This window comes from Apteryx rowi, unplaced genomic scaffold (assembly GCF_003343035.1).
Source record: "Apteryx rowi isolate R43461 unplaced genomic scaffold, aptRow1 scaffold_242, whole genome shotgun sequence".
NCBI lineage: Eukaryota > Metazoa > Chordata > Aves > Apterygiformes > Apterygidae > Apteryx > Apteryx rowi.
Genome location: NW_020448775.1, coordinates 1,217,996 through 1,242,990, shown reverse-complemented (window position 1 = coordinate 1,242,990; position 24,995 = coordinate 1,217,996). Strand labels below are relative to the sequence as shown.

At 38.1% G+C, this 24,995-nt stretch overlaps 1 protein-coding gene across 1 annotated transcript in view; it reads left to right on the top strand.

The window, feature by feature from the left end:
* LOC112966437 (propionyl-CoA carboxylase alpha chain, mitochondrial-like) overlaps positions 1 to 24,995 on the top strand; it is a 166,344-nt gene that overhangs the window by 89,520 nt on the left and 51,829 nt on the right. The window contains exon 10 of the mRNA XM_026066540.1: positions 13,768 to 13,821. Within this exon, the coding sequence (XP_025922325.1) occupies positions 13,768 to 13,821 (54 nt within the window). The remainder of the gene's footprint in view (positions 1 to 13,767; positions 13,822 to 24,995) is intronic.

Here is a 24,995-nt window from a genome sequence, read left to right as displayed (position 1 = left end):
ACCCTGATCAGATTTCTGTTGTTATTAATTCACAGTGAAATATGCACATTTTTTTTGTATTTTCACCCCTGATAAATTTCCCAAATGAAAATATTGTTTTTCCTATGACTGAATTTAAAAGACTGCAACTTTATGAAAATAAATATTGTATCTTTCAAGGATCATATTGACCAAGAGTGAAATTTTCATTACATGTCCAAATAAATTCTGGACTTAATTTCTGTAGATTTCTTGGAAAGTTAATGGCATCTTCAGCTTGTATATCTAAAATAATTCTACATTCTAAAATGTAGCTTTATATTTTAATACTGATCCATTTTGCTGGCATTTTATAAAGTACATAATCCCTAACATTGAATAGGAAACAATAGTAATGTATGAACATACAAAATCTCTTTAGGAGAAGAGTGTTATGTTTGATATGAATAACTGTATTTGGAAGGCTCCACTGCAAACTATTGGGACATACGTATAATAATTRCATAGCATTAGGCAACTCTCTGAGTATAACTAATACTAAGACCAGTTAACCAAAAGTGTAATATTTGAACTGGCACGTAAATTTAGTTTCAAAATTAATGATCATCAGATCTGGACATGCTTTTTGCTAGGAGCTGAGCCAGCAATAGTGTTGCTTGCACTGCTGGAATATGACCAAATTGTATGAAATACTACAGGACTAACCACAGCAACAAGCAGTGAACTGGCTGAATAGTATTTATCCAGCAGAACATGAAATAAGCACATATACTGTTGCTTTCTGAGATATTATCTGTAAGTCTTAGTTTTTAGCAAAGAAACCCAGTAGCTTGAAAAGTTATTAATCTTTTAGTGTATGTATGTAAAATTATGGTAACCTTAAACTTGACCTCTGATATCTACTCACTGGAATCTAAATTGGTTTTTTGGTTATATATTTCTCTAGACTTGCCCCACTGCAAGAACCAAATTAGACAAGTGTATTCCTGTAGGTCAATTTCTCTCCAAAAGCAATTGACCCCTGAGTCTTGAAGTATCTTCTTTCAGCAAGACTTAGCCCTAGAGCCATTTAAGCAACAAATACGGATGAATCGAATAATTCCAGCTGTGCTTTATTAATTTTCAGCCAGTCTAATTTCTCTTCATAGTTGGTTTCATTCTTCTAAATTTGCTCAGCCAAATACAGTCTTTGTGAACAGTATATTTCTTTGAAGGTTTGATGTATGCACCTTTGGCTCGATCCGGCAATCTGGCCCCAATCCAGCAAAGCACTTAAGCACAGAAGCAGGAAATAAATAATTTTAAAATGTTTTGGTTTAAAATGTATTTATGCAAATTATAGTCTAGACATTCAAATTGTTGCATATCTGTCGCACATATAAAAATAAGTAATTAGGCATGCTTGTCTGTTTCTACTCCTCTGCTAAAGGCTGAATGTGGATTAGAGCAAAAGCAAAGCACCAGCTCRTCCACGCTTAAGGTTAAGAAGACCTCTGAGTTTAAAAATCAGGTCTTCTAAGGCTATCTCTAGGTGGAGGAACCTGGGAACACATCTGAGTTGCTGGGGAAAGGTAGATGCCCTGGTCACAGCCTGTCTAGGGCATATCAGGGCACAACTAGGCTGTGCAGCAGCCCCCTCCCTCAGGCTTTGTTTCCTTTGCAGAGAAGCCCATCTGTGCAGCAGATGGACGCTGCGGAGTGCCTGGCCAGGTCCCCAGACGATAGGGAGACCAGCACCCTGGGGGAGACCRCAGGTCCGTTTTGCTTCAGCATACGGGCCCTACAGTCTTTGTGCTGACTTGGATTGCTGTGAAATCCTTTGGATCTTCTAGAAGGTTATGAAATGGAGAAAACTTGGGCTCGTTTGAGCAAAAGATTCCTGAGATACAGCTTTCCGGGAGTGGGGATGGGGAGCAGACCCCATAGCATTTCTTGAAGGACACAGATTCCATCACTGGATTTTTTGTTATTTTGTAATTCCTCAGCTGGTCCCAGTTTCTCAGCATTTTCCCCACTTTTGACTAGAACCTACTTCCCATTTGGGGAGTCTGAATTTAACACAGCATGAAGTGTAGGATTTTGTTTTTGAAGTACCTATATACCAAGCAAACTACAATTTGTGCGTGCAGGAATACTTTTCCAAAATTGTTTTCCATACCTGTTTGCAAAGATTTCAGTGGCTCTGGAACCTGAGTTGTGAATTCAAAATCTACTTTTGCTGAAAATTAGAGAAGTAACTTATAGGCATGTTGTTACAATATGTCTCCATGAGGCTTTAAATTTGAAGAGATAGCTTGTTATTTAAAATACATATCTAAAATATATTTACATATAAAACACAATCTGAATATGAGTATATAGGCTTTCAGGCAGTATTTAGAATTAAAAAGAATCAAATAAATGATGTACTCTCTGTACCTATGAATGAGGGAGGGTATGGAAGAAGAAAAAAGAATGWCGCAAGGTCTAGTTGGAGGCCTGTAGCTAGCAGTGTCCGCCAGGGGTCAATACTGGGTCCAGACTTGTTCAACTTGTTCATCAGTGACCTGGATGAAGGGACAGAGTGCACCCTCAGCAAGTTTGCTGATGATACAAGATTGGGAGGAGTGGCTGATACGCTTGAGGGCTGTGCTGCCATTCAGAGAGACCTGGACAGGCTGGAGAGGTGGGCGGAGAGGAACCTCATGAAGTTCAACAAAGGCAAGTGCAGAGTCCTGCACGTAGGGAGGAATAACTCCATGCATGAGTACAGGCTGAGGGCTGACCTGCTGGAAAGCAGCTCTGCAGAGAAGGACCTGGGAGTCCTGGTGGAGAGCAAGTTGACCATGAGGCAGCAGTGTGCCCTTGTGGCCAAGAAGGCCAATGGTAYCCTGGGTGCATTAGGCAGAGTGTTGCCAGCAGGTTGAGGGAGGTGATCCTGCCCCTCTACTCAGCCCTGGTGAGGTCACACCTGGAGTCCTGTGTCCAGTTCTGGGCTCCCCAGTACAAGAGAGACGTGGCACTACTGGAGAGAGTCCAGCATAGGGCTGCAAAKATGATGAAGKGACTGGAGCATCTGTCATGTGAGGAAAGGCTGAGAGAGCTGGGCCTGTTCAGCCTGGCGAAGAGAAGACTGAGGGGGATCTTATCAATGTGTATAAGTATCTGAAGGGAGGGTGTCAAGAGGATGGAGCCAGACTGTTTTCAGTGGTGCCGAGCGACAGGACGCGAGGCAACGGGCACAAACTGAAACACAGGAAATTCTGTCTGAACATAAGAATAACCTGCCTCTTCCTTACAGCTGAACATTTCCTTCTATTCCCTCATGTGAACCAGAATCTGAGGGGACCTCAAGTTAAATCAATGAATCCAAGAAGTCCAGGAGATGGGCTTTAACCCAACTGTAACTCTGTCCTCTGTCACCATGGTACAATGAGAATGATACAAGGCACAAGTTGGTGTCTTGTACTGGGACACTGCACAGGAGGATTCAGGTATTTGCAGAAAGAGCAGGTTGCCCATGAAAAAAATGCATGTAGGAGATCCTCAACCCTCTTTGCTTTGGCAAAACTTGTGTTTGGGTTGGCTTTCAAAAACCACCCCCACCTACCCTTCTTTCAAATTCTGAGTCTGCTCTATAGCAACACCACCCTGACAAATTTTTACAACTCTTCAGTGCTATTTTACAGTCCCTTCAGAGAAGACTCTGTTTAACACTCTACTTTCGTTGATCCCGTCATCAAACACTCAGCTCATCCTTATATACTGCCTACCTGCAGACAGTTCCCTGTAGCGGAAGGATTCTGTGCCAAAATAAATTGTTACCGTCTTTCCCTTATGCTTTCCTCTCTTGTATCATACATGCCTCTCTCCCTGCCACTCCACTGGGGTATCCTGTGCTCACACCGCTTTAATGGCTCTGCCAGCTTGCTGTAGTGAAGCCCTCCTTCTTTAAAGGGAGTGCAGGCACTGCCTGGAGTGCAGAAAGCTCAGGGTGGTTTTCAGTGGCTTCAGCAAGGCAGCTCTATCATGGCAGTTGTGGTAGCTTCTTCTTAATATTTCTTGACTTTCAGAGGTTTGGTCTCTGCTGAACTGAAACTCTGTAGGGACATAGGCGTTATGGTACAGGACTGAATTCGGCAAGGCCTTCAGAGGCCCAATCTAACTTTGACGTTAGCCTCACTTTGAACAGGGGATTTGACTACCTGATCTCCAGAGGTCCCTTCCAACCTAAACTATTCTGTGACTCTGTTGGGTATCCCTAACTCTGTGGTAAGGTCTTTATTGGCACAGCAAGGTGTAAATAAGAGAGTAATGGAGTTACTAAATAGGAACRTGATCCTGTAAAACTGAAATCATACATCCCAAGCTTCAAGCGTTTTGGTGACTGAACAGAGAAAACTGCTGATAAAGTTTCCCCCCCCATTTACAGTAGTGTGGGAAATTCAGTGAGATGATACCAATTATTATTTTTAATTATTACATCAACAACTGCAGTAGGAGGAGCATATTCTACAACTTGGAATATGGCAAATGTACGTACTCTGATATGTACTCTGATTTTTTTTATTATTATTTTGGTTTATAATAACAGACAAAATGAAAATGCTATAGGTTATGAAACCTTTGCTCTTGGGAAATGTCTGCCAGGAGAACAAAGCCTGTGCCCAAGTATTCGTTTCCTTCAACCCCATGAAGACTTTTTTCAAGCATATGTCCAATTAAAAAAAAAAATTACCTACTTTTCTTTTTTTTTTTTTTTACTGTTTTGAAATCTCAGATGGAATCTGTAATAATGATATATTCTATAGATTTCTGGCCCAAGGTACCATTACTTCAGCACACTCATTTTCTTAAATCCTGGAAATGACTTTAGAAAAGATTTAGGGAGCAGTGTTCATGAAGACTGCTCAACAGTCTGTTCTTTTAAGCTGTGCAGTTAGTGTGCACACACTCTGTGGTTGTCATTTATCCATGATTTCAGAATTATTTTTGCTAGGTTATCTCTAGAAGAGGGAAATACAGAATGTTTTACACAAACATAACCAACGATCTGATTCTTAGAAAGCCACAGGGTATGTCTATACCGTTAAGTAAAGAAGAGCCAGAGAGTGAGCCCCAGCACTGGATTCCTGATTGTTTGTATTGATTAATTGTTAGCTCACTGCCTGGCTTGCTTTTGGCCTATTCCAATTATGGCTATCTTAGACAAATCTGGTATAGATTTATGCCATGTTTTATAGACCTAATAAGTGGAGACTGAGACAGTCATTGCCATTTGGCTTTGGGGCCAGGCATTAGTCCATGGCCTCTCCTTTATTTTGCAGTATAGATATAGCCTCACAGGCTGCCTGCGGTTTCCTGCTTGCTCATCCAGCCACAGTCATCTGAGAAAATGAGCTCAGCCGTGAAAATCCAAAAATGATCAGTGGATTTAATACAGAGAAACTGATTTTTATTCTCTCCCTTGGCACTCTCTTGGCATTTGAGGCAAGTGCAATCCAGGTCTCACATATCCCAGGTAAAAGACATACAAAAGCCGTTGGTGTACAGGGGGTTTTACTGTGGTACGTGTTGCTGTGTGACAGGCTTAAAAAAAATTTTTTTTAAGTATTAGTATCTGTCTGTTGGGGTGCCATTATTGTTATTTCTTTCCCTGCAATTGCACAAAGAGGATGATAGATTTTGGCAATTTGTTTATCACAGCCTTATCATTGCCTACTAATTGCTATAGCAGTGTCTTTTAGCTTCATTTGAATTCCTCCTGGTTCCTGTATTGGAAAATACTGTGAACAGTTGATCCCTACCCACTCTGTCCATGCTGCTCGTATTCTCACTCAGTTGCCTCTTTTCAGTAGAGTAGAGTTTTTCCTTGTGGAGAAGCCTGTCTTTGGTGATTCATGTTGCTCTCTGAAAGTTTTCCATTTCTGTTATATCTTTTTGAGCTATGGGGGCCAGAACTGTGCCCAGTATTAAAAGCATGGGCAAGGCATAGACTTCTTCCGTAACGTAATGGTATTCACTGATTTGTTATCTGTTCTCATTATTAATTCCTAATATTTCACTTGACTCTTTTGACCAAAACCAAGCATGGAGCTGATGTTCATGTTGAATTATCTATTAAAATCCCAAGATACCACTTCTGGGTGTTAATGGTTGAGGAGGGGAGGGAAACCATGTGGGCAGGGAAAAAAAACCTCTTAGGAAGGACGTTTTGCCAGGAAACTTTAAAGCTGTGTGATGTTCTAGAGCACAGATGCCCTGGTGTCACCCTGGGCAAGCAACACAGCTGTTCTTGTAGGTGGAGGCAGATCCTTTCCAAAGGACCCAAACACAGAAGCAGAGAAAAGTCATAACTAGAAGAAACTGAAACTTCATCAGTGTGCCTTAGATTGTCTATGCACGATTCAGTGCATATCTCATAGGCGCACTTGGAAAGACCTGAGTTTTTTGCTATAGATAAATAATTCATCTAGCTGAGTTTGTGAAAGTCTTCTGTGTGAGAAAATCAATAATTGTACCAGTTGGTCTTGTTGTTTGGTCATGGATAGTCTAAAGAAGGAGCAAGATCTCCTGTATTTCTAGGAGTTGTAGAAAAAGGGAAAAATGTATAAACACTTAGTATTAAACATATGCTGGCCTTTTTTGGTGGTTCTTGCTGTAATTGCCAATAATGTGTATTCAAACAAAAATTACTATTATGGCTTACTATTATGACACTGGTCATGGTGTTTGCCAAAATTGTTAAGATTACTGTTTTTTTAAATCAGCCCTAAATGTACATATAGCCTGTAGGACAGCAATAGCCCAGCTCCTAAGGCAAAGAGCCTTTAAAAATATCAGATATCCTTTACTGTCACAAAAAACTATTTGTATAATGTTACTTTAAATAGCAAGTTCCCAAATCTCATGAGTGGTCTACAGTTAGTGTGAAATCAGTTTAACTCCAGGCTGCCTCAACACCCTTGTCCATGGTTGAATAGAGAATTTGTGAAAAGAAGGGGAAAATGCAGAGAAATAAAAGATGATAGAATTTGATAGAATTACAGATTATTGCTGTTTTTTTTTTTTTTTTAATTGAGCTGCTGAAGCAGAAAGCACATACCACCACCCTTAGCCACTATTTCATGAAAAGGAATTTTTCTCATCCTGGAAGGAAATGAGTGATCGACTGCTATGCCCACCCAATCCCTCTGGAATTAATTGTCCACTTTTCAGAGAGAGGTCTCCTACAATAAAGCTGTATCTACAAACAACATACTTCTCACTCTTTAACCTAATGGGATTAGCAGTATCCTGTGCTGCTCAAGGGGTTGATCAAATAATGTTAGCTATCACAATATCATATGCCATTTTTTTTCCCCAAAGGAGCTATAAATTTTAATGACTGGCAATATTCAGGATGAATAGCTATAACGATTCTGTATGTATCCAAAGACGAAAGCATTGTATTCAGTTATTGAGAAGCATCATAATTGTATAATATCTAAACCTTCAAAGACAAGGACTGGTTCTCTTGAACATGATAATGCATTTAGAGGGCAAAAGGAAAGGAAAAAGAGGGACATCAAAGAGGGAAAAGGGACTGTGGATCCTGCAAAGAATCTGTCTCAGAGCAGTGATAAACATTATCAGATCTAGATTAACATGGTGGCATATTGTCTGCAGTGTCCCCCTAGAAGAGCAGAACATATCACAGCATGTCAAACTGAGGACAAAGTGTCCAAATGTTTTACTCTATTATATTTTTTGTGGCTTAACATAATAGCAGCAAAAATTTAAAAGGCCACAAGGAGAACTAAACTCTCTGCTGTTATTGTAAATAATTGTAAATAATGGGAAATATTGAGCTGGAGTAAATGTCTTACTATTCATTCTTTACCAACACCAAATAAAGTCCTCTCTATGCTTTTTTTTTTTTTCTTCAAGCTCATCTTCCACTCCTTTATAACACCTAYCTACCTCAGAGGGTTAAATGAGCACATGAACATTCTTAGATTGAAGACGCTGTGTATATAAGCAGTACAGCAGTATTATTAAACATCTGCATGTCAAAAGGGTGGCAAAGAGAAGTAACAAGTGACATTAACATTGGATCTCATGTAAAGAAATATTGGACAGGATCTGTTTCCTTTTTTATGTTTATGGGAGGACAGAAGCTTCTAAGCACCTACTGTAATTAAATCCAGGCATTAAGAGAGAAGTCCTTCTTTTGAAAGAAGTAGTATGGTGTCTCAGCCACTTACAAAGGAGCAGGTACAGTTTCTCTGTGTGGATTGATGCCCTGTAAGCTGTTATGCTGTATTTAAGGTCCATATTTGTACTGAGTTTGGGAATAGATCCCATTTAGTCCCCGGAAAAGGATTCAGATAGCTTGCAACAGGTGCCAGGAAGAGGCCAACATCATAGCATCCTAGCAGGGTTCATTTAAAGGGAAAGAATACTTCCCCTTTGTACCATATAACCCAGAAGAAATGTTTCCCATGTCAAAATGCTTCATACACCGCAGGACTTGATCATCTCATTCTCCACTTGGGTGACTGGTGCCCTTGTAGGAAACTAGAAAATGTAGACCTGCCCTGAGGAAGAACAGCTAACTGAGGCTTCATTTACTTTTAAAGTGTGGTCTTAAACTGATAATGGCTAGGGGAAGAGCAGTGCACAATATCGAGCTAAGTTTCCATCTATAGTTTAATGCACTAAGGAGAAGAAATGATGGCACCACCAATGGAGAGCACTAAATTGTGACAAAAGTAGAGTGATCATCTAAGTGGAAGAGTTTGCAAGGCTCCCTGAATCGGAACAATGCAAAGAGGCAGTCTTTAACATACAAGAGAGCTTGGTGCCATTGCTAGTCGAGCTGCACATATGCAGTGCAGCGTCTATGTCAGACCTCTTACACGAGATGGGGATCCGCATAAGGAGGCTGTAGAAGTAGGTGGCTGCTGCTGCATGATGACTGGGGTGACGCTTTGCCCATGTGAAGCTTTGTGAAACTCCCTCCCTATAGTCCATGGAGTTGGATTTTGCACTGTGGAAAGGGAGCGCTGAAATGAAGTTCTGTTTTCTCTGAGAACTCCTATTGAAGAGTAGAGGTTCTAGAAGAAGGAAAAGTAGTCAAATAAAGCCAAACCAATCTTCACATTTTGACAAGTAGAAGACTTCATGGTTTCACAGCTACTTCTGCAGCTTTCTGCTCCTCTCTGACCTAACCATGAGGTTCCAAAGATGGGAGTGACATAGTTGAATGATGGAGGTTTTCAGATGTCCAAACACTCTCACGTACACAAAATCTCATAGATGAGTTACTAGCAGCTTAATCTACCATAACTTTACAAGTCAAAGTACTGGGTTTTTTTTCCAGCTTACCTGCTGTGGGAATAATTCTTTTTTTTTTTAATTTAACCTGTCTGGGGATGATTCTGGCCTGTACTTTGCTCAACTGAATTTTCAAGAATTTACAGATTTTGGCCAGTAAGTGGATAGCGTTCTCCACATAAAATTCGTGGCATAAGATTTTCAGAAGTACCAGCAATCGAGATGAAGCAATAGAGGCTACAAGAACTTCTGCACTCCGAAAAATAGAACCATATTGGGAAACCAAACAGTATTTCACTCAAAATTTTATCTGTAGTCTTCTGTATTCGCATGAGATACTAATCAGTAGGCATCACCCAGAAATCAGTGGGTTTTCTGACTTCTTTTTTTTTTGGTTCTCTATAGTCTGATACATTTTGCCCTAGTCATGGCAGTCATGCCAAGGCTCGCAAAAACTGGAGTTGGCCAAGTGGCAATCTTTACATTTTCTTTAAATCTTTGCAAATGGTCTCCAGCTTTAGTTTCAACAAATGAAGGCAGTATATAATAGCTCAAAAGAAATGTGTTTGGGAAACTTTAATATGTTATTTCTTCTGTTAGCRAATATTCATTTTGATTTGACAAATTACTTTTTCATTTGGAAGCAAAGGGACAAACTGCTTTTGGTGTGTTTCAGCTTCTTTGTTTTGGTCTCCTTCCATCCCTGCAGCTGCTCGCATTAAGTAGCTTGGAGAGCCCAAGATATCAGAAGATTTGTGGAAAATACTCTGAGATCTTGTTACTGTCTAATAACGTCTGTGTCTGTTTAGAATCTCTTTCGATAATGTATATTTTATGTTTGGGTAAGCTGCTTTATCCAACTTCACATAAAGGTTATTATCATTTTTATCTAAAAGTACTCATCCACTACAGGCTTAATACAAAGCTGATTGTACCCCTAACATTGATACCCAACTAAGTGGAAATAATTTTCTATGGCAGAGCGGAAGAGTTTAAAGTCACATCACGCTAACCTCTGGTAATTTACTGGGATTTACAGATTAAATTGATTATTTGTGAAATGATTGCAGTATAGCATGTACTTAAGATAGAGTAGGAAAATCAAACACATTTTGCAGGATTGTATACACTTGTCTATCTTTATATGTATGCATAAGCATTTTATGTTTGTGTATACATAGCATATGCAGTATAACATACTCTAACCTGTGTACRTTAAAATACATACAATGTTTATGCAACACTCACACATTTGACAGTTTTGAGACTGCAGATGGATTTTTTTGAATTTTTTATTTCACTTTTTTCAAATTTGATTTAGCTTGTTGCTTTCTCATAGTAGAAGGAAAAAGCATTATACTTTTAACTAATATTATGTTGATTAAGTTTGTCTGAAGCTTTATCAGTTGAATGAACCAGGAGAACATCAGTTATGTCTAAGAACATGTAATTGATGCCAACAATGTGATTTTACTGTACTCACAGGTAATCATACAGTCTTGCTTTGTCTTTGTTAAAATGGTAGTCTTGCCTTGCTTTTCAGCGTAAACCTCTGGTAAATATTTTGCAAATTATTAGGAAAACAATGACAATGCATGTAATTAGCTATTCTCTTTTGTTACCTCTTTTTGATTATTTTCCTGCTATCACATGTAATATGAAACCATCTATTATGAGGCATAGAATATGTAAATATCTAACTTAGGAAGAATAACTGGAGACCAGGAGACTGGAGACTGGTCCTTTTTCTAAAGAAGTGGAAAATAAAAGAATAATTGTTAACCATGTCCTTTCATTTTCTTGAAAACATCAATTACATTTACAAATCTCAGAAACACAAGCCCACCAGTGGAACAGAAATAACTTCTTTCAATATGCTTCAAAAAAATCTAATCACATTTAACAGCTGAAATTTATTTGCAACTGTAATTTGAAACATTAATTATGATAATGTGCTGACTTCTTTTGTAATAGGGTTCTCAAAAGCCTGGCAGTTCTCTTTTTGGTCTTGGTGTAATGTATGTTTTGTGACTTGGAGGATTTCTCTACCTTTCTTTCTTCTTTTTGTTTTTTTGAAATGCACCCAGAAGGAAGATATCATTCGCTCTTCTGTGTTTGTTAGCTCTTTTCCTCCCCGTCCCCGYTATTTTTTTTCCTTACTGGCTGTTAATTCCAGGGATGTCTTTGAGTGCTTACACTGACTCTTGGTACTTTGACAGCTGAATTCAGTGCTTTGCGTTTTGGACACAGGGTAAATGGTAGCAATGAGGGGACACTGTGCTGTTATGCCCATGCTCTTCAGCAGTGTGAGGCTGCGGGAGAGGGTCCTTATATCCTTGTCTTGTTTTGTGGCTATGATTTTAGAAAGTGCCTTCTAGAGATCCATAAATATTTAGCTTTATGTATTTAGCCTACAGATTGCTAAATTTATTTTTGAAAGGGCTCAGTTACTGCTATGCCAGTTTACTTACTTGTGAGTAAAAGCAATCTGTGTGAGGAGATACTTTCATGATCTCATTCTTAGTTGTAAAAAATAAGTCAGCCTGTCAAGATACCTGGCTTTACTCTGAAAGCCTTTAAAGAAAATGACAAAAGGGCTTTATTTTTGTTTTTCTTGTTTTGTTTTGATTTTTAGGTTGTGTTTTTCTGTGTGATGAGGAGATTAGCCAAAAAAATGGAATTTTTATTAGGACATGAAAAGGTCTCTAATGACCCTTGAAAGTGGACAAAAGGGTAGCACAATAAGTGACAGAACTCTAACGAGGGTGGAGGGCATTCCAGGAAAAAAAGAAATTAAATCCTTTAATTTTTTTCAGCTTGCCATTTTCTGACAGCTTATCAAGTGGTTGGGACTTGTTTGTTTTGGCATATGGTTGGTTCATTGTAGGCAGCCGGTACTTTGTTCTTCTTTGTGGTTTCCAAAACCTGATTGTGTTTATCCTAGACTGTGGGAAAAGTGTATATTCCTGTTTCCTTTATAAAAGTAAACGTCAGGTTTTGTATGAAATTTTATTTCCCATATTTTCCATTCCACTAATCATTATTGTTGAAATATGTCAGGCTTTGGCACATCATCCTTTGTTTTCATATGATTGTACAGATTGTGGTGTCAGTGTGTGACCCGTTAAGTGAAAAAATAAGCATGTTTGGGCTGTAGTAATTATTACTTCATAAAATGTAGCCGAAGAACATGCACCATTATTAAAAGGGGACCTGGATTTAATTTACTGCCACTAAAATTGTTTACAGGAATTTCTAGCTATTGTTGTATAGCATTTTCTCCCTTAATCTGGAGAAGACAACACTAAAGGGAGCCATGATAATAGTCTTCACATACCTGAAGGGTAGCTGTAAAAAGAAAGGGAATTATCTGTGTTCCGTGTCTGTGATGAATAAGAAATGCAGTACTTCAGGTGCGGTAAGGGATATTTTTGTCAGATATTAGGAAAAAACTTTCTAATGGTAAGGATGCTGAACGCTGGGATAAATTGCTCAGGGAGGCTGTGAAATCTCTGCAACTGAAAGATTTTAAGAGTGGGTTAGACACGCATCGTTTGGGAGTGACATAGGTATGTTTTATTCTGCCTGGGATGCTAGACTAGAGGATCTCTCAAGATGATTTGTAGCCCTATTCCTAGGGTTTGTTGCCTTCAAAATGCTGGAGATCTCAGTGCAGCTGTTTGCTTGCATTTTATACCCACCTTCTCAAATCTGTGCTTCTGTGTTTGTGTGTGCCTATGGCACTGTGTAAGTATTAAAACTGCATTCCATGGCTTGTGCCCTGATTTGGGGTCTCTATGTGCAGTAATTTAACAGCACTAAGAAAAAAGGAGGAAAAGCTTTTCACGTTAAAGGAGGAGGAGATTTACAAAGAAGAAGAACTTTCTGTGTGTTTCCCATGTTTAGATTATAGATAATATTATATTATATCAATAACATATTTTCTTTTGTGTTGTCTTGTGGCTTACTGACAATATAATATCTGAAGAATGTTTAGAAACTTCAACCTATGCGGTAGGTAACCAGGCATTTTATAAGGTCATTATTTTCTCTTTTCAAAGTGGCATTATTGGAGGTGTGCGTTTTAAAAAGAGATTAAAATGTCTCTCTCATTACAACAGAACGAAGATAATACTAAATGTGAGTAATAAGAATACAGAATCACAGACATTTAGAGATGGCAAAAGCCTCATTATTCGTAACACCAATCTTTCTGCAAGCCCAAGATTGTTCTGTGTTGTACATGGTCATATTTGTTTTCATTGTTTTTCAAAGTAAATTTTATAGAATTGACTGAAACTGAAACAAAACCCGAACTGAAGTATGAATTAGATTTTTAGACTCTTGAAGGAAATGGTTATATTTGTTTTAAATATTGTTTTGTGTACTAGATTAGTTTTGATTATTTTGAGGTGATGGGACACACAGAAAATGGAATTGTTTCAGATTACTGAGAAGCCTCTAATTAGTTTTTACATCTGTTTCTTTCAGCGCCTTTCTCGGAATGCGTCTGGAAATACAAGCATTCAGTTTCTTGGCACAGTGGTAAGTATGGATAACCACTATCAAGAATTATGTTGGTAGAAGAATATAATGTTAACAGAAGATAGATAAATGACACTAACAACACATTTAAGCTTGTGTTTGTGAGTATTAGTATTACACAGAAATATTCAGAGCTTAAAAGCTGAGTTTAGGCAAATCTCTAAAGCTAACTTTCAATGAATGGTGCACAGTATCTGCATTCCACATTTCAACTTATTTGAGCCTGCCTCTGTTTCATTCACAAGGGGTTAAGAGTAACAAGATACAGACATGTAATTTTATTGCCAGGTTCTCAGGTTTTGGTCCATTTCAGGTGCTCTTTTCCAATACCCCGATTTTCCGATCCCTATTGTTTCACCATGCCATGAACTCTCACATCCTAAGGTGTGTCAGTAACCATCTTATAAAAAAGATCTCTGTTTAGTGATGCAACGTGTTCTGTCCTTTCTTCTCTAGCCAGGTGTGGTAGCTCTATARTTCTCCCAGATTTGCTGGCTGTGGAGAAATAGATTTAAAATTCTATTCAGATCTTAGGCCATTTGACAGAACTTATTCAATAAAATAGATTTTCTTCTGCTATTATCCTGAGCAATCATGTATAATGTAGAAGCTAAAGTTTTGTTTTATTTGATGGATGCTTATAAACCTGTGTGACTGAAGCAACCTTAATTCCATGAGTTGCATAGTTCAAATGGTATTAAAATGCTGTAACTGGATTTTTCCAAGTTCCTCATGCACCTAAGAATAGTTTTGAAAATTAAATAAAATTTAGGTATACTCTAAACTGAGTAGTCTTGATTGCTGCCAGCAGGTCTCAGTAGTGACATTAACAGTGAAAAGCCTTTAAACGAGAAGTTCCCCTTAGAACTTAGTCCTGACATCTCCATGCCCTATATATTTTGGGCAAAAAAAGATTAAAATTGCATATGATAATCATTTCATTTTATTTGCTTGTGATTAGTTTCTTCTACAAGTCCTGTGAAGCCATTTTTGGGAGGTATAATACAGTAAGAGTAAACTTGACAAGARTACAAGTAGACTTGCACGTTGCTTTCTAGAGATGAAAAGTGCCCCTAATATTTTTTTTCTTTACATATATATGTGTGTGTGTGTGTATGTACACACACACACAAACACATATACACACATGCACACATACATACACACATTTGTTTGTCTTGTTCAGAATCAGAGTGGCAGTTACAAATAAAAAAAAGAAAAAAAGTTTGATTCTTCACTATCCTATTTGTGATGTTGCTTCACCCTGCATAGGCAAGGTTGCTGCTGTCTGATCTGATAGCCTTCTGTGATTAGAAAGTAGTTACTCCAAGTAGATAAGATACAAACACTAATGCAGCTTGGTAAGGTAATATTGAAAAGATTTTATTAATCAAACCCCTGTAGATAGGTGCTGTAATACTGAGAAGATTCTAATGAGGTGTGTATTTAGTGACATTAAAAATAACTTTTTTAAAGTGACACATGAAAACATTGCTTATTCATACATTTGAAGTGCCCCAGAGCCTCCCTTAAGGACTAGAACTCTTGTGCTGGGCCTTGCACAAAAGGAAAAAAAGGCAAAAGAGGGTACAGTTTTGATTTACTTTTAGCATTAAGAAATTGGTGATAAAACAGCTAAAACACAGATAGATTGACAGTAAAACAGCCAATGGATTATAGTATATATCAAATCTTACTGACTCGCTCACATGGTGTTTATTGGATTCTAGTTATTTTGGGAAATCCAGTAAGTGATTAACACTAAAATTCTCAAGTGAGCTCAAAGCAAAAGCCCTTAGTACTCTATCCACTGGTTTTGATTTAATATAAATTATGCATATATCTTGCTGGTTAAATCCAGAGAGAGAACTTCAGTGAGCAGGGTAGAGAAGCAGTAATAAAGTCCACTTCCCAGGCTCTTTACTTTGTGTTCAGAAGCAGAAATAATGACTGGGGTCTTCCAGAGAGGTGGGCAGTCCTGAAGTTTGTCCAGGTTGAAGGCAGCAGAGGGCTACAGGGCTCTGGACGTTCTTTCACAGAGGGTTTGCTCTGATTCCTGTTTTCCCACAAAGCCTGGTCCAGAGTCTGTGGCTGTGTTCCTCTCAGTTCTTCTAGCCTGCTGTCCATATCCTTCTCTTTTTCTTTGAAAGGGACTTCCTCCTTTATCTAATTTGTCTTGCCTTCTTATGACTTCAACTTAGTGCCCTCAATTTAGATAGGTGATGGGGAAAGGATGGCTTTTCCCTACAACGATTTCCTCTACAACTTGTCTATGCATACAGATCTGCATAGTCTATATGTGTGTACCTGTGTGTAAATGTGTACACATATGCAAAAATGTAAATGATCAGTCAAAAAAAAGATTAGCATCTTCAGTGAAGATTCTAGAAATGTATTTTGTGTGCTCACCRTTATGCATGTCTTACTAAGCTCTTACTAACGTGGAAGTGCAATCAAGACATTATATGTTTGAAAGAAATATTTAGCAGTAAGAAACTCTGGTTTCTCATTAGTATTATATTGTATTATTATGAATGTAATAGTTTGTAAAAATTACTGCTCTGCTCTTTTTTCCTAGAAGAAAGAAATTATGGATAGCTTTGAGCATTCTGTGTTACTTTTGACAGGGGCAAATTTTGATGGCGCTTCAATGGTGGCAGGTAGCATGGTGCTACTTAGCGTACACACCACTGACCTGGCCATCAGAACATATTTTTAGAACCAGCTGATCCCAGCTCCCCGGCTTGTCAGGAGGGCATCAGCTTAGATAAACAGGTTCACTTGATTTTTTGACATTAGACAGTGGAAACAATTCTGCTACTGGTTTTTGATAAGACACAAGCCTGTACTTCAGGAAGCCAGCTGACACATTGAGGAGAAGAGAAAGGTATGCTTCTCTGTTACAAATCTTCTTCATATCCCATTTAGCTAGTTGAAGGACAGGGAAAACTACATTCCACCAGAAAGACAGCAGTTTAATAAGAATTCAGCTGCATAACATATGGTAAACGTGTGGAGAGTAGCACAAATATTTCTGTTAATGTGGCAGCAAAGATGCATATTTCTGTTGTTTTAAAGGAGAACAGGAAAAATCATGCTGCTTTTCCCAGTGAAATCATAGCTTTGAATGCATACTGTTAGCATCATTCAGGGGTTCTACATGAATCTTTAATAATTTTTTAATAATTTTTGATTATGACTAGAAATTCTTTGTTACTTGAGCCTTGCTCTTCTCTTCAAATTCTAGTGGCATCTAGATAGCTTMTTTTCTGCTGAATTGTTTTTCCGTAGGGTGTTGAGCCTCACGTATGGTATAGGAAGGACTCCAATACGCTCTTGGAAGACATAAAAGGATATTTCTGCCCAAAGAACAAGCAACTTTTATATGCTTTTAGCTGTAAGAAATAGATGATGAATAGGAAACTACACTGACTTGTTTTAATTTTCTTGAGCTGATAACATTTTGAGCCCTAATCTAAATTATTTCAGAAGGAATCAYGAATTATTGTTATAGTACAGAGATTTTACATGAGTGTTTACTTATTGCTTCTCTGTGGTGGGCATGACTAGATATCATGTGGTCATAGAGTGGCTATTCTGCCACTTTCAGCAAGAATTATTCAGATAGTTTATTTGGTAATATCCTTACTATAACACCAAATAATCTTATTAAACTATATATTCTAAAAGAAAAAGGAAACAAGACAATCCATGCTTCAGATAAATGTCCAGAACCATGCCCCAAGGCAAGAGGGCCTGGAAACAAGAAGATGGTACTTTCTGGGTTGTCTCTGATATGATATACACAGCTTATATAAGCAGGTTCGTAACAAAGTTCTGTAGAAAAATACTAGGGTGTAATCACAAAGTCCCTGCTGCTGTCTCTGTAGTTCAAAAGCCTTTGAGTTTGAGCAGTCCTTTCAGAGGTCCAAAGTCCATCCTTCTTTCCTCTCTTTCTAGTTAGCCTCCAGCTTCTGTCAGGTCTCTTGTCTTTCATTTCACCTCTTGTTCTTTCGGTGAAAGGAATGTTATTCTCTGGCCTATTGATAGTCCCATACTGGCAGCTAATCATCTGCTGGTTACTCACACTTTTGTCATCTGGACTTCAGCAGTGAAATACATCTGGGCAGGCAGTCTTTAACACTAATAAAGCTTCAAGTGTACAGAATAGTGCAGGCTATTATGGAGCATTAAACTTATCCTAGACTGTGTGCAATGGCCTCTGCTTAAAATTTAGAATAAAGAGACTGTATGCTCAGGTACGGCCTGGCTCCATCACATCCATAAAGTTATCTTCAGCTTTGGACTGAAGACCATACTTGACAGCTATGCTCCTTTAGCCCACTGGATCACTTTACTCAAGGGAGTTAGTCCCACGCTGTGAAAAGTTCCTGTCAGTGGAGGAAAATTGCAACTCTCACTATCCTCTGCTCATCGTTCATGGCACTTCTTTGCTCTTTTGTCCTCTAGCATCAGTGCTGTAATGTAGAGAAAAACGGTCACTTCTTTCCTTTGGAGGAAGAATAAGAGAGCATGTATGTGATGGATGTTAGTCATGTTGCTTCAGTCCCATCCTTCATGGAGTACTTTTTGCCACCTTTGATTTGCAAAACATCTGAAGTTTTGCTGTAGAGGTGTATGCACGTGTGTGGTTAATATTAGCTGGTTAATACTGTTCTTTCTTCAGTATTTTTTGCCGAGCCCTTTACAGTAGTTCAGAGATCCTCTCTCCCATTGCCTCTGGATCTGCAGACCCCACGTTGAAAGCAGTTGATTTAGGAGAATTAGTCTCTGTCAAGCCTGGCCGTGCTTTTTTGCTTACTTGGCTTACATTCTAGTACAACTGTCAGTGTTCGGTGTTAATGATTTTTTATTGTTCTTTAGCTACTGCCAGGTAGGTTAGCAAAAGAATGTTTCATACACAATCAAAGTTAATTAGTTATCTATATTGTTCATGAAATTGGTCAGAAGTGGAGATTTTTGTGTAGAGGCATTCCTCCATATTTTTTACCTTTGCTTTTTGACTTATTGCATATTTATCATTTTTTTGTAGCTAAGGTAACCCTAAGAACTAGATTACAGGTCAGTGTACTAACTTACTTCTCACTGCTGATTACCCTTCCCACTCCCTCCTGCCATGATTTGTCTGCTTTTGCTTCAACAGCAAACTTTCAACTTTCCTGTCCTGTTACTGAGGCTTGCAAATTGTCCTGGAACTTTTCAGTCTGTGTATAATCTCATCAGCTTTCAGACAGTTTCCTTCTTTTTTCCTTCTTCCTCCATTCTTGTGAAGTCCAATTAAATTGCAATAAAGGTGGAAAGCTTTGACTGTATGAGACTGTGATTTAGCTCACAATGACGAATGTTTAACAATGTGCTGCTTTCACCCTTACAAATCATTGCAGTTCTTAACAGGTTTTCTTTCTTTCTGCATTTCTTTCTATATGTGACACTTCTGAGACTTTAGATACTGAAGATTTATGTAGACTTTCAAACATTGGTTGAAAACCTGCAAAGGATACAAAGGTTACATATATTGGAATGTGTAGAGTATTAACAACAAGAAAATAAATATGGTCCAAGAAGTGTTTATTTTGCAATTTGTCTTTTTTTTAATGGTTTTCTTACTCCTCCCTTTCACAAACCTTAAGATCAGGGTCCCTGCTGATCTAAAGGGAGTTCTACTCTTGCTGAGGTTTTTTTCTTTTCACCCAGCTTCAGAGGCACTGAAAACCTCTGTGCTTCTAGTAGTAGAGCTACTGTCAGAGGAATTACAATAGTATGGAAAGATTTACTGGGGAAAGTGGGCAGTTGTTTCTGGAAGCATTAACTTTTGCTTTTAGCTTTTGAGCGTAGACCGCAAGAATCCTGAGACTGGCTGCAAACCTCTGCAGCTTCTGCGGGAAGTAGGTCTTGGATTCTCTGTTAAGATCTCATAAGCAGAGAATAGTTCACGCAACATGGATTTAGCTTGGGAAGGAATGAGACTTAGACCCATCATTAGGACTGTGCAGTAGAAATTGTTTTAGCTCACATGATGTGGATGATCACGTGTAGCCACACATCTACCTACAAATGTCCTTCTCATTTCTATTCTGTTATGTATTTGCAAGTTTTAAAGCCTGAAGTATAATGAATGTATTAAAACTGTCAAAAGAACTTGAGAAATTTAGGAATACCAGTGTTACTGAAAGCACATCATGAAATCACTTAGAATATTTTGGGAATCTTGTTCAGGATTCATTTCAGAAGGAGGAAAAAAGAAAGTGCTTGGCATTCCTTTTGCATTTTGTTACGTTGACTTAAATCAAGATTTTGTGCATATTTCTGACATGTGGATCCTATGTGCCTTGGTATGGGTGCCATTGTGTTTTTCAAAATTGAGCTAAGGTGAAGAAGAACATCCCTTTGCTATGAGATAACTTTATCCTCCAAAGTGAAAAAGGACAGCTCTGAAAATGTTGGATGCTGAAATTGATTTAGCAGGGGAAGGGAAGGGAGAGATATCAGACACAGGACGCAGATCTGCAGGAAATTAGGCACCACTGGTTCCCATTCCCACAGAAAAACTTCTTGTAATCTTTGGCTGACACCTCCTTGAGCAAGAGATGGCAGTGTCAAGGTGAAGCTGGAGCTGCGTATGTGCTTGTTGGATGGCCGCTGTGCACTCGCTGCCTGGCCAAGTGGCTGCTGCCACATTACCCTTCCCTCAGCTGGAGCATGGATTTAGGTCTCTAGTTTCCTCTGCACAGCCACTGCTTTTCAGAAGACTTGTGGGAACATAGCTACAGTTCCTAATATACTTACAGATAGCTGAGCCTATCTATCCTTTCTTCAAATTTGGGTCAAATTAATCAGCAAGTTAAAATAGTGTATGTGGGTGCATAGGGGATAGTTAGAGGGAATGAGTGGGGATTGACAGACAGACAGAAATCACAATTGCAAATCTTGCTTTATTGCAAATCTTGCTTTCTTACAAAACCAGACTAGAAATGGCCTTTTCTTCTGTTTTTAAAGTTTTAATTTGCAGAGAAAATGTGTGATGACATCATAACTAGGTCAGAATTCCCTAGAATGCCCTTAATATCTGTGGATTTTGTAATGTTTACACTCTGTAGCATAATAGTCTTAATGTGTAATAAATTATACCCCTTATACCTCAGAAACAAATGAAAAAATAAGGACTTCTGATTTTCCATACTTCATTTGATAAGTTTCTTTCTTATTCATCTTGGTAATACTCGGTAATACAAGGATTGAACGTGGTTGATTAGCCACTTATTTCTTGGAACACTGGTTGACAGTGTAGTGTAACTCAAGTGATTTCCTTTGGTAGACTAAGACTTACTAACTTCAGAATAAATTATTTGTTATTTTGTTTTGCAAAAAAAAAATGTTGATTTTTTTTTAACCATATCAAGACAATTACATCATAATGATGAATTTTTTTCTAGAATTTTTTTCCTGAAGAAGACGTCTACTGCCAAATAATAAGCATATGTGTAGCCTGTGTTTTTAAACAGCTTTTTGATGGCTGCAGCTTTGGCATATACCCAAGAACTATTTAGGAGGTATTAATTTATATGGCTTTGAAGCTTAACCAGGGATCTTAATGAAACAAAGGCACGATGAAGTTAGTAAAGCTAATTTAAATCTCTGAATGTAAATTTTAAATGAAGTTTTTATTGATAATAAATTTACTTTGTTTCCCATTAGTCTTCTAGGCTTCAGTGATAATATCAGTAAAATAAACATGTTTTACAAAGATTTAACATTAAAAATGCTATTAATATGACCCTTGGTACACCAGCACAATTAGATTTCAAAGTGAGCATTTAGGATGTAACAGCGATTAATGACAACCATTGAAAACAATTTTGAACTCCATCAGTTTAACTCAGGAGGGTAAACTTAATATGATAATTTATCTAGTTGAATTGTATCAGCTTAGCAGGAAAGTATGCAAATATGTGACCCTTACCTAGAATCTAAATGGATGCTGTGCTGATAGATTTATCAGTTCCATTAAAGAACTTTAGGGAACTTTGGAATTTCAGCAATTGTTCCCTTGGAGGCTGAAAACCAAACCTGATCTCATACTGGGACCATTCTGGTCTGCATATTTCCATAATTTGCCTTTGCTACTAATATGAAAGCAAGACGCAAATAACTGTTTCTAATAATATCAAATGGAGTTGTGGAGGACAGCATTTTAATGTAGTAAAAGACCTCCCCGTGGGGTTGTTATTGCCACTATAGAACAGCAGTTACACAGTTGCAACAATAGTCTCTTAATTGATTCGTTTAATTAGCAAGAGATGAAGCTTGTGCTGCCTCTTGTCATCTGTTATCATGGGGGCAGCTACAGAAAGAATCTTTGCATTTGTCACACTTCGCATACAGGTTTAAGTACAGTAAAAGTCACATTCCAAATGCATTTCAGCTACAGAGCCGAACCTTAATACGAATGTTTTGTGTTTGTGCTCCCACTTGGACTTTCAATGTGTGGACACAGCTGGTTTAAGAATGGAATAGTCTCTGGCTTAGAATTTATGACAAGCATTGTTTTACTGGGGGAAAATCTTAATCCACGTACGCCCGGCATTTCTAACCTAAATATGCAAATCTAAGTATTACAGAAATTGTGGGTTATTTGGGGAATCAGTATTGTACCAGTTGACTGGATTTACTTGGAAGAAATAGGGTCAGATTAGTGAAACTGGCCGTCTGCCTTGTGATTACTTTTTAGTGGCATTTTTGTTTCCCGGCTGGATAAACAATGAGTTGCATGACCACATGGTCTGATAGGAAGCATGTGTAAAAGAGGGCATTCTTTGTGGTTGGTTTTCCCCAGAGCAGTTTTGAATACAGATACAGTGCTGTGCTTGCTTCTGGGAAATGAAGTCATTTTTTTTTTGAGTCCATTTTACTTAAATTTTAGGCATATGTAAATAAATGTATTTTAAAGGTATGTAAAAATATTGGAGCATCAGTTTGATTTTCCTCCTCTTCTTGGCTTAGTTTTGTCTTCTGTTCAAGGTTATTCTTCCTTATGGAAGGAAATATTTCTAGAGGAGGACAAACTTCTTGTTAAATGCTAATTAAGAAAGTGAAGGTTACATTGGCATACTTCCATTGTCAGAGTACTGACTTAAAATAAAGGATCTCTTATTAATCTAAAATAAATTAGACAGAGGGGGAAGCAAGTGATTCTATGTATGTAAAATACTTGAGATGTCTACTCCTGATCTATTTTAATTTTTTGAATGCCTTTTTGAACGTGCTTTTTATTCTTTTTTTCTACTTGTGTTGGAGATGCCATCTAATTTGGGAGTACAGTGGTGCTGTCAATCTATATAGCAAAGGGACAATGTGCTAGTACAGAAGGAGTCTTTTTTAGGACAATTTAAACAAAGATTTAGCCCACTTAYCATTAAAGATCCGATGGTAATTTCCACAAAGCTCTGAGATCACTTCATGTTCTAAGAGTTTTGGCCAAAGTCCACTTTGTGTAATTACCTTCTGTCTACATAAATTCCCACTGCAATTTTAGCTGTATTTGGTATTTTTCACTTCCTGTCCTAAATAATTAAAGTATTGCCACACACTGTTCATGATTATTGTGAGTTGCATCTTAAGTTCAAGTAAAGAGATTTCTGTAAATTACCTTAGTGAATTTTTTCCCATTGTTTAACCACTGGACTATGGGAAAAAAAGAAGAGTAACAAGTAGGATATGGAATTAAACTCACAAACAGACTAAATAACCCTAATTTTTGAACTTTTCCATTTCATTGCATTTTGGTTGTTTATGAGCCGAAATATCTCTACTGCTAGGGCCATCACCGAGGGAAAAGGCCAACTCTGAGACCATGTCAGAGGTCAAACTTAACACAGCACACTGTACTTTGAAGCAGGTAGGAAGCCAGTACAGGGCTCTGAGTGCTGTCATAATGTGCTCAGTTGTCTTTTACTTGCAACTCATTCTTTTTTGTTCCCACAACTGAAACCTTTACCTGTGTATTTGTCTCTCATCTCAGCTAAAACTGGTCTCAGTTCCTCTTTCTGGATGACTTTCATGGAATCTAGCGTATGTGTTTGACTGTCTGCCTCTGCTCTTCTGTGTGTTGTCCCTTTTTTGATAGGCTTTATTATATCAAGTTCAGTCTTTCTGTCTTCATCACCCAAGCCTTATATTACTTTGTTCTATCCCATGTCAAATCTGCTTCTTCCTGATATTTCCTGATATTTCATTTATTCTTGCTAGTTACCCATTCTTTTTTTTTCCTGCTGTATTTTTCTTTCCCATCTGTTCTCAGATTGCTTCTGTTGTGCACATTCAGTTACATTCTTCTTTTCTATCAAGTTTTTTTAGGAACGCTTTTTTTTTTTTTGCTAGAGAGATATATGGGTTGGGAGGAGAGATATTATTGTTAATCTGATATTAAACTCTCATGTTGTTCTGTAAGTGGCATTTAGGAGAAGTATGAGGATAAGAAAAAACTAGAAAAAAATTGCTGTGCATCAGCAAATCATGTAGCTACTGGAGCTAATTTCTAAGCACTACAGACAGGGAACACCAGGGACTCTGTTTCTTGTAAGACAAAAGTCTGTCGTTTACCTCTATTTGTGTGTCTTTCAGTGTCCAGGGTCCAGTTTATTCATTGCTTGTGGAACCTAATATTAGCCTTCAATAGATGTTTTGAAGCTCTGCAAATTTTCCCAATGTTCTTTTCAGAATATATGTGAATAATAGGGGAAATGAATTTACCAAGCAGGAACAGACAGTTAATTTCACTTCTTATGAAATTTCTATTCTCTTCTGTGTGCACCAGCAACTGTCAGGTACCTCGCAAATTACATTAAAAATGTTTTCAACAGATTTTTCATGCATCCCTGTTTATCTGAAGAACAGCAATCCATGCTGCTGCAAACACACCTATTGGCACAAATAGGCAGTCTGCATCTTCATTTCATTCATGCCATTTGATATTTATAGCCCTTGCCCATAGTAAGTCGAGGGAAGGTGAAGGGCAGAGCAGTTGTAGTAGGAAGTATCATGCTTGTGTGACCATCTCCCAAACACCAGTCTTATGTCTTGGAAGGATGCCATGTTGGCAGGGTGCACAGGAAGTATTAGCATAGCAAATTGTGTTATGAGCAGCAGAACCGCAA